This window comes from Eucalyptus grandis, chromosome 9, assembly GCF_016545825.1.
Source record: "Eucalyptus grandis isolate ANBG69807.140 chromosome 9, ASM1654582v1, whole genome shotgun sequence".
NCBI classification, from domain to species: Eukaryota; Viridiplantae; Streptophyta; class Magnoliopsida; order Myrtales; family Myrtaceae; genus Eucalyptus; species Eucalyptus grandis.
In genome coordinates, this window is record NC_052620.1 from 40,559,903 (window position 1) to 40,570,026 (window position 10,124).

The window sequence follows — 10,124 nt, forward strand, 5'->3', positions numbered from 1 at the left end:
AACGATATCATCTGAACGATTATAGGGGGAATGGAAGATGGCCAAGGACAGCAAAATAATTATTCAACCATAGACATTCTTCTTTAAGAAATGTCACTGAGAGGTCATTTGGGGCATTAAAGAATCGCTTCACCATTTTGAGACACATGCCTCCATTTACAATTAAAAAGCAAGCACTTAGTATAATTGCATGTTGTGCTCTTCATAATTATATTCATGACCAAGACATGATGGAGAAAAACTTTTCCCGATATGGAGATTCGGAGTATCCATTTGGAACTAGAGAAGAGGAGGTTGTGGATGATACATCAAATGATCAAGCAATGGAGATAAACATGCTTCGGAGAAGTATCACAAATAAAATGGCAAGAGATTACAATATGCCAAAGATTCCATAACTTTATGTTTCCGACTTTTGTAATTTGTTTTTAATTATTGACTTATCAAAGCCAATATTTCAAAGTTGAACAATGAACTAAATTACTTCATTATTCATTTATGGATAAGTTGTAGTGATTAGTTTCTCGTTAAAGTCTTTTTTTTGTTTGTTTCAAAGAGTCATGTTGGTTCGAAGACTTATTTTTTTAAACGTTGGGTGTTCGATTTTGGGGAAGGGAATATATATATATATAGAGAGAGAGAGAGATATATATATATATATATATATAGAGAGAGAGAGAGAGAGAGAGAGAGAGAGAGAGAGAGAGAGAGAGAGAGAGAAGAATCTTGGCTAAATTAAAATTAACATCCATCCATATTAATTTAAAAAAATAGATATTTAATCATAGAAAAGTAAATATTTATTGAAAATGAGAAATCACCATAATAAAAAAAATATTATTTAAATATAAATAATATTGAAATTCTAATAAGAAAAAATAATTAAAATAACAACAATTTTCGTTTTTATTTTTATCTATATTTTATTTCTATATTTTATTTTAATTTCAATTTCTTCCTATTCTGAAATATATATTTGCTATACATAGAATACATATTTAATTTTGCATTATAATTTAGTATTTATATTTATTACATATTTTAGATATATTAGTATAGTTTATACTATGGTTTATTATTTACTATTTAATAAAAATTGATTAGTTAATATTTTTATTACTTAGTATAAATATAATTAATCAATGAGGGGTTTATGAGAATTTAATATCAAATTTACATTTATCTAAAAAGATAATTAAAAAAGAATTGGAATAAAAATTTTATGCAGTTACCAAACGCATTTCTGTTCTTTTTCTATTCTAGAATTCGAAATTTTGTATAGTTACCAAATGCGTTTTTTTTGCTCAAAATCAGTTCGGGAACATAATAAAAAAGAATCATTTCTGATTATAATTTGTTCCCAGGGAACATAATCGTTACCAAACGCGTCCTAATTCACATGTTGTCATCCTCTCAAAAAAATAGGTATGAATTTGTAAAAAATAAAAAAACTCTATAGATAATCACTTAGGGCCGCGCATGGTAACGTTTTGTTTTCCCAATTTATGTTATTTTGTTTCCGGAACAAAAAAAGAACATAAACCTATTTGGTACACCAAATTATTTTTCTATTATGGGGAATAGAAAGTTAGCCTAGGAATATATTTAGAGCGAGAAACGAGAAACAGAAAAAAAAAAAATTACTTCGTTCCTCGGAACAATTTTTAGAAATAAGTCAATTTTTATTTTTATTTTTATTTTATTCTTCTCTTTTGCCGTGGCCACCTTCAACCGCTCGGAGACACCGCCGCCGCCACTTGCCGTCGTCCGTGTCGGTTGCCGCCGCCGCTGGTCGCCAATCGCCCGCCGCCACCGTTGGTCGCCGTCGGTCGCGCCAACCACGCCGGCCGCCACGACCGCCGCCGCCGCACGACCCGCCGCATAGCCCATCGACCGCTACTTCGCAGCCGCTCGGCTATTGGAAGCGACCGGTGGCCAGCAGCCGTTGTCGGCGGTGACGGTCGATGCCGGCGATCGTGTAGCGACGGTGGTGGGTGGCGCGACGCCGGGCCGGCGTCCGTGGTGGGCGGTGGTCGGCGACGGTTGGCGAGCGGCGATCCATGAACAAGAATAAAAACTAATAAATACAAAAAAAAAACTGTTGCGTTACCAAATGTATTTCTATTCTTTTTTTATTCCAAGAGTAGAAATTTTGTGTAGTTACCAAACGGGCTCTTTTACTTAGAAATTGTTCCCGAAATAGAAATAGAAAAGAACTATTTCTGAAAAAAAAAAAAAAAAAAAAAAAAAACTCTTCCCCAGCCAAGAAGCGTTGTCATGCACGCCCTTAAGGCTCCACATGAGAACGTTTCCGTTCCTCCAAATTTCCGTTCTTTTGTTCCCTAGAACAAAAAGAACAGAAATCGATTTGGTAACACCAATGTTGTTTTTCTATTCCCCGAAATAGAAAGTTAGCTCGATAATAGATTTGGAGCAGAAACGAGAAATAAAAAAAAAAGTTATTTCTTGTTCCCGGGAACAATTTATAGAAATAAGCCAATTTTCTTTTTTATTTTTCTTTTATTCCTCTCTCTTGCCGCGGGCACCTCCAATCGCCCAGACCCACCACCGACCACTACCGCCGCCCGACGCCGCCCCGCTGCCCGCCGCCGCCGCCGCCGCAACCGCCCGTCGCTATTGGCTGCCACCCACCACAGCCACCCGTCGCCGGTTGGAGCGCGATGGCGGGCAATTGGTGATCCGTAAGCAAAAATAAAAATGAATAAATACAAAAAAGAAATTATTGCATTACCAAACGCATTTCTATTCTTTTTCTATTCCAAAAGTAAAAATTTATATAGTTACCAAACACATTTTTTTACTTGAAATTGTTCCATGGAATAGAAATTAAAAAAAAAATTTATTTCTGAAAAAACTCTTCCCCAGCCAAGAAACGTTGTCATGCGCGCCCTTAGAGGCATTAATACTGTGATATAATATAAAAACATTCTCCTCACATGCCATTAATACTACTCATCAACGCATTTTCGTGACTAGAGCTTGAATAATATAATATAAAAACATTTTCCTCACATGCCTATAATACTGCATTTTTCGTGATTTGAGCTTGAATAACCCTCTTGATAAGGGAAAAAAAAAATTAAACCCATAGAAAAAGATGAAAATCCAGAAATTAATCACGGTTGTATCACGAATAGATCAATTTGAGTTTTAGTGGTAATTTTCTTTAAAATCTAGCAATTATGACAAAAATATATGTGAGTGCAAACACAACAATTCTAGCAAAACATCCTTATTGACACGAGAGGTTGCTATGTGTATTAGGCTATGCTTGATTTTTTCGTTAGTTTGGATTTATTGACTTATCAATAGCATAAAGCTAATGGAAATAGTTCAAATCTTTAAGCCCAAAAGTATAAGCAAGCTCAATACGGATAGAAACTATATATGTTAATAATTGAGAAGAAATAATGCATCACTACTATTTAGACATCGATAGTCAAAAATACATGATGGGATGATACTCACCTTCGCTTCCACTGTCTGATTATCCAACTCTCGAACGACGGTCCATCGCTTTTAAATGCGACGGACGACATCAAAAGGCCTGGATCTTCTACCGTCGCATGCACGTCACCATAACATTCTAATTCTTGAAACTCTCCCCCTTCCCCTATAGGAGCACACGCCCCACTTTACTCCTCTCTCTCTCTCTCTCTCTCTCTCTCTCTCTCTCTCTCTCTCTCTGTGAGATAGGCATCGAGCCCATTGATAGACTAGAGTTCCCCCGACGATGGCATTGCTCTCAGCTCTTGCGACGGAGATCGCGATCCCAGTCTGTGCCATCATCGGGATCATGTTCTTCCTGGGTGCTGTGGTGCCTCAGTACACGCAATCGCGACAACCAGGCAGTTGTTGTAATCAGATGTGATATAATAGAGAGTACCGTCTCTGAAGGTGACTTCATCCAGATCCTATAGCTTCACAACTTGTCTGCTTTATGGAACTTTCCCATTTTGCTGCACTCGGGATTAATAGTCGTACATTCTCAAACATTTTAGATCTTTCGGTAATGAAATACTATGGTTACGTTTTCCAATAAAGCTCGTAAGCTTTTAGCACATGTTCGTTGTTCGAGAGAGAATAAGGAAAAAGCGAAAACAGAGAATGAAGTATTTGATTTTCTGGGTTGCGAGTCTTTCTTTTTCTGGGCATAGAGAGGCTGTAGTTCAACCACTTTCTTTATATGTCTCGCTCACACTGTCCATTAACAGAATTTTCAGGTCAATCTCGCATCTTCCTGAGCAATAGCAACAAATTCGAGATTTGTAATCTGATGTAGCTCAGCGAAGTCATGAGCTTCGGCTGCTTCTGGTGCGAGTCATTAGTGGTGTTTGTCACAGCTGCTAGAGCTTTGAGTGACGTATCTGAGTACAGTAGAGTATAACATCTACTCATGCAGATCTCTTCTCAGGAAGATGGTTGGAATGATGTTGGTGGTGTTTGCCGTGTTCAATGGCGGAGTGTTAACTGGTGCAGCTCTTGTGCTTTTGGCTTTTGCCATTCGTCATATTTTCTCAACAAGCTCGCGCTTTGCTTGGATTAAGTAAATGCACGTGTTGTGCACGTCCCGTGAATATTTTTGTCTCTTTACTCACCAACTAAGCTGCAGGCTCCCATTTGACCAAAAAAAAAATGCTGCAGGCTCCCACGGGACAGGGAGGCACTTTGTATTATGGCATTACACGACAAGAATGTTCATAATATAGTATAGCTGTTTCAAATGTATAGTTGATTAATGTCTGGGGATAACCTACGAATAATTACACGTCTTCAAAGATTAATTGATTTATTAGCTCAAGAACTGGTTTGAGTAAGTCAAACTAGGTGTTGCATTTGGGCCTATGTACGTTTGTAAGATAAGAGTACATTTAATGACAGGTTAAGAGTGCGCTTGTAGTGCTGAAAAGAATTTCTATGGAAAAGATTTTCTAGACCTTCCCATGTTTGGAACGGTCAAGATAATGAGTTAGTTGAAAAATCATTTCCAATCAAAGAAAGTGCTTGTTCGTAAAATCAAGAAAAAGATTTCTTCTTCCTAATAAGGGGAAAACATTATCCTTAGCTAAGTTTTATGTTATTCCATGTCATGCAACATCGAAGAACTTCAACCAAACTTAGACCTTCAATGACGATCTCTCTCTCTCTCTTTTCTAGAATTCATTTGTTCTCTTTCTTATTGATAAATCGACAAGTCTGTTTTCATTTATTATATAGTAATACGTTTAATCTATGATTTATGTCAAGTTGCATAGGCCTGGATACCCGACTCCCATGCTTGAGTCATCGACACCCGGACTCGAGTCCATCCAGGCTAGCCCTAGATCGAGGCCTAATCCCTAATGCCGGAGGCGGGTTCCACAAAATTGAGTCCAAGCTCTTGATGGTGGGCTTCAAGACCCTCAAAGCCTAGCCCAAGACCTTGGCATCATGCCTGGGTCTTTGGCAATCGCACCCAAGTCCTCAGGACCTCAACACTTGAGCCCAAGTACCCCAAGCTTGGCCCAGGGCCTAAGCTTGAGGACTGGTTTCATAAGAGAAAAAAATTAGTTTCATTTATAAAAGTATTTAAATTATGAAAATTTAATTCCATAAAATTATACTTAAAATTGATGATATAGCACATGCGACCCTTATATAACACAATTAGTGCATTTATTTTCCATAAAAATAAAAGTAAATTTTCATTTCTGAATGACGGAAAATAATTTTCAGTTCATTTTAAATTTCAGCTCAACACAGAATCATTTTCTAGAAAAAATGATATACTCGAGCACAACTTTTAGAAATGTCGAGTTGTTTGTGAAACAAACAGAGCCTAAGTTAAATTTCTTTTTTCCATATTATTTGTATTAGTTATAGGAAGCTTGGAACATGCAACTAATGACACAACGTCAAGTTAATTAAAGTTAGGATAGTAATTTGTATATGTAATTGCCTTTAGTAGAAGCATATTTTAGTAGAAGCATATTGTATTAAAAATGCGAATTGCTAAGGATGTACAACCTTCAATTCTAAAGTAATTCTTCACTTCATTTGTGAATGTGTTTCACAGGTGAATTGCTGAGTATGGACATTTTTCAATACTTGTGGCGAAACACTAATTCTATAGGGTTAGTTTAGAATTTATAGGTAACAAACTGTGCTTATATTTCTAAGGTTCTCTTTTGTGCTTCATTCTTTCTTCTTCTAATTAAAGTACTTATATGTGACAATGATTCATATCTATTTCTTATCATTCTGATTTGAATAATCTTTCGAACTGGAGTACTATCAGTTCTATTGTGAATTTAATTTTTTTTATTTCTTTTATGTTTTCCAATCATTTTTAGCAGTCAGCTAGTTCACCCTTCTCCTCTTCTACTTCTAACATATCAATTCAGTTCTAACTTTAGTTTTGATGTTTGTCCATACTCTTGGTTTAATCTTTGGTTCTAACCTACTGTTTACTATTGTAGGTCATAATCTGTTTCTAATTTCTTGTTTGTTTTTAATGCTTTAATTGTGAAGTATTGTGGGTCTGGGATGTTGTTGTTAATTTCCAGTTCTTTGTATTTCATTAAGTACTTTGCAGAACTGGGTACTTTCTTTCATCCCTTTTCCCGTCTTGTCCTACTCATTATGTTCTTGTCACTCTTCCGCCGGTGGGATATGACACTTACACTGTCCAGCTTGCCGAAGGTGAATTGTAATACACACCATATCATCTTTTAAGTCACTCTTTGGGAGGCACTGTAGGTTAGGTTTTCTTATTTCTTGGTACTACGTTGGCCAAAACTAGGCAACGGAATGAAGTAACTGGATTTAACTGAATTTTACCTTATTTCGTCACACAAGAAGAATGTCAAGAATCAATTGTTGCTTTATATGCTGGACAGAGAGGGCTCAATTATCGTTTGTGATTGTAACAGGTGTGAAATATATTCTGTACAAGCAGTACCGGTATGCTAGAGTTTTCATGGTTGCTTTTGCGATTCTAATTTTCGTCTGCCTTGGTTCTGTTGAGAGATTCAGCACCCAAAGCTGGCCTTGCAAGTTTGATCCTTCAAACACTTGCAAGCCTGCACTTGCCACTGCCGGTTTCAGCGCTGTTTCATTCCTACTTGGTGCTTTCACATCAGCCGTCTCTGGTGTCCTTGGCACGAAAATTGCTATCTTTGCTAACACAAGGATTGTCTTGGAAGAGAGAAACGTCATTAAAAGCACTTTCACTGTTGAATCCAGGTCAGGTGCAGTTATGGGATTTCTTCTTGCTGCAATCGGTCTTCTCGTGCTCTGCTTGCAATCTATCTGTTCAAGTTGTACTATGGCAATGACTGGGAAGGTCTTTTTGAGACTATTACCGGTTATAGTCTTGGTGTATCTCTCATGGCTCTCTCGGGAAGAGCCAATGGTGGAATCTATGCCGAGGCTGCTGATATTTGTGATCATCAGGTTCAAGAGATTATGCCAAAAATCCAACAAGATGATCGAAACCCTGCTGTATGTACTCTCTTACTGTAGCTCTACCTCCTAAGTATATCATTCACTTTTACTCACAAATCGGTTGACCTTAATCATTCATGTGATTCCTAATTATGTCGGTGACATTCTTTGGGATATTGCTGGTATGGGGCCTGACTTTTTTGCCTCTTACACCGAATCATCCTGGGCTGCCCTTGCTTTTGCTTCCATCCCTTCTTTCAGAATTGATCACGACTGCACTGCTATGTGTTATCCCCAGCTTGTCAGCTCTATGGGTACTCTTGTTTGCTTGATCACAACTCTCGTGGGGGAAATCAAGCCTGGATTGAAGACGCAACTAATTATTTCCACAATTCTAATAACTGAGGGGGATTTTTTTTTTTTTTTTTTTGTTAGCTGGATTGCTCTGCCGTCGTCATTCACAATTTACAACTTTGGGTGGCGGAAAGTTGTGAAAGTTGTGAAGAACTGGTAAACTCTTTGATGATACTTATCTCTTTCTGATCCTAAATGCTGCGTTCTTCTAATGTTGGTCATGTGACATGCTTTAATGTCAGCGGACTTTTACAGGATTAAGTCAATACGTTGAGCAAATGTAGTCGCTGATTATGGATATGATCTTGGAGGCATCTGTCCTTGTGCGTATGGTGTTGCTCTTTGGGCTGGACTAATTATTGGGTTTGTCAATAAATATTACACCAACAAACCCTTCAGGTGTTATAATTGCTTGAAGAAATGAATTATATAAATCTCTATAACTGTTGATGGTCCTGTGCTGACCAAGTAATGTTCCTTATTTCTGCAGCTGTCTCAAACTTGGCGACAGCGTTAGTGTTAGCCTTGGCTCAGTCAGTATCCCATTCTTTTGCCGCCGTTTGCATTTTAGTGAGTTCCAGATTTGCCGCCACGTATGGAATTGCTGCGGCTGCCCTTGGGATGCTAAGTACCTTTGCCACTCGATTGGCCATAGATGCTCACCGTCCCATGAGCGACAATGCTAAACGCAAGGCTGGGGTGCGCATCGTGAGAGCCGAAGGCGCTGCTCGCAATACTACCGCTGCCATTGGAAAGGTACAGGCAATCCTCGCATGTGAATATAGCATCGACACTGTCCTGTTGTCCTTTTTTTTTTTTTTTTTTTTTTGACGAATCCTGTTGTCCTTTTAGTGGCTTATTTTGACAAAATCCATAACATAGCGCAAGGTGTCCGTCCGTGGGAACTTTTCATGAGATCACATTCATGTCATCCAGAATCTGTCCAATTGTCCAATTATTTCCTTTTTCACCATAAATGACTTATATTACGTTAGTTATGCGAGTCCTTTTGGATTCTTGCTGGTGTGGCATGATGTTTGGCTAAAATCGCCTTTCATTCCTTTAGGTGATGCCTTTCGTCTATTAATCTCAATATTAGCCCTAAAGTGAAATTCTACTTTCCTGTTGTTTAAATCTAATATTAGATGGACCTTCCTTCATGGTATTTAGGGATTCCCCATTGAATCAACTGTCCTGGTTACTATCACTCTGTTTGGTGCATTTGTGAGTTGTCTGACAATGTCTTCTGTTGATGTCCTGATGCCGAAGATCATCATCGGGTTGATCATGGGTGCCAAGCTTCCTCACTATTTCTCAGCCATGACCATGAAAAGAGTGGGACACGCAGCATTTAAGCTGGTTCTCGAGGTCCACATGAAGTTGAAGCCCGGGTTAAACAACTTACCGGTTAATAACAGACCTAACTGTTATGCTACTTTCTTCGAAATTTCAACTGATGCATCTGTCAGAGGGGTGATTCTACCTGGTGCCATTGTCATGCTTACACCACTTGTCGTCGGGACTGTCCTCGGTGTGGAGACGTTGTCTGGTGTTTTGGCTAGCTCTCTCAGTTCCATTGTTCAGGTAATCTTTACTAAAGTAATCATTGTCTGTCTATTTTGTTAGCTTGCGTTGCTCAAGGTATGTCGTGTTAAACCAGATTAGGATATTGTAGGGTCTTCATTGCTGGACACAATGTGTTGGTTGGTGAACTGATGAGTGATCCTCTTATCACCACATATATGACAATCTGCGAGCTTCACATCGGTTGTCTTATTTGATTGTAATATTTTCCTGATGAATATTATTTGGTGGGCTTGGTTTTGAACAGATTGCGATCTCGGCATCCAACCCCGGTGGAGGCTGGAAGAAAGCAAACAAGTACATTCTAGTATGTAGCTACTCCAACTGCTTAAGAGCTATAGTTTTTGTCGATTATACTGTTCTGTGGTGGTCCAGTAACCTGCTAAAAAAACTTGTCCGACTCAGCAGATTTATTCCTCAATATCTTGAATTTGCTTTCAGGCTGGTGCTTCGGAGCATGCGAAAATCCATTGCCCTAAAGAACTGACGCTTCTCGAAATTATGTGGCGATTGACCAAATGACACTTAAGGTCGGAAGAGGAGAGAACATTGGGCACGAAACTTTTACAATTTTAAAGACCACCGGTGATTCACGGAAGGACACCTCAGGCCCACCACTCAACATCCTCATCCGGCTAATGGTCGTCGAGTCGCTCCTGTTTGCTCCCTTCTTTGCTACTCACGGTGGTCTGCTCTTCAAGATTCTCGGACGGAGGGAATGGACGACTTCCCTTCTGTAG

At 38.6% G+C, this 10,124-nt stretch overlaps 1 protein-coding gene across 1 annotated transcript; it reads left to right on the forward strand.

Annotated features, from left to right (window-relative positions):
• The first annotated feature begins 3,754 nt into the window (after positions 1–3,754).
• On the forward strand, positions 3,755–10,124 carry LOC104439977 (pyrophosphate-energized vacuolar membrane proton pump). The gene is given in 12 exon segments (XM_039302613.1): positions 3,755–3,846; positions 6,596–6,702; positions 6,933–7,295; positions 7,298–7,502; positions 7,585–7,956; positions 8,112–8,130; positions 8,132–8,201; positions 8,291–8,556; positions 8,971–9,384; positions 9,632–9,691; positions 9,826–9,865; positions 9,922–10,124. Coding segments are annotated over 12 exon segments (2,211 nt in total).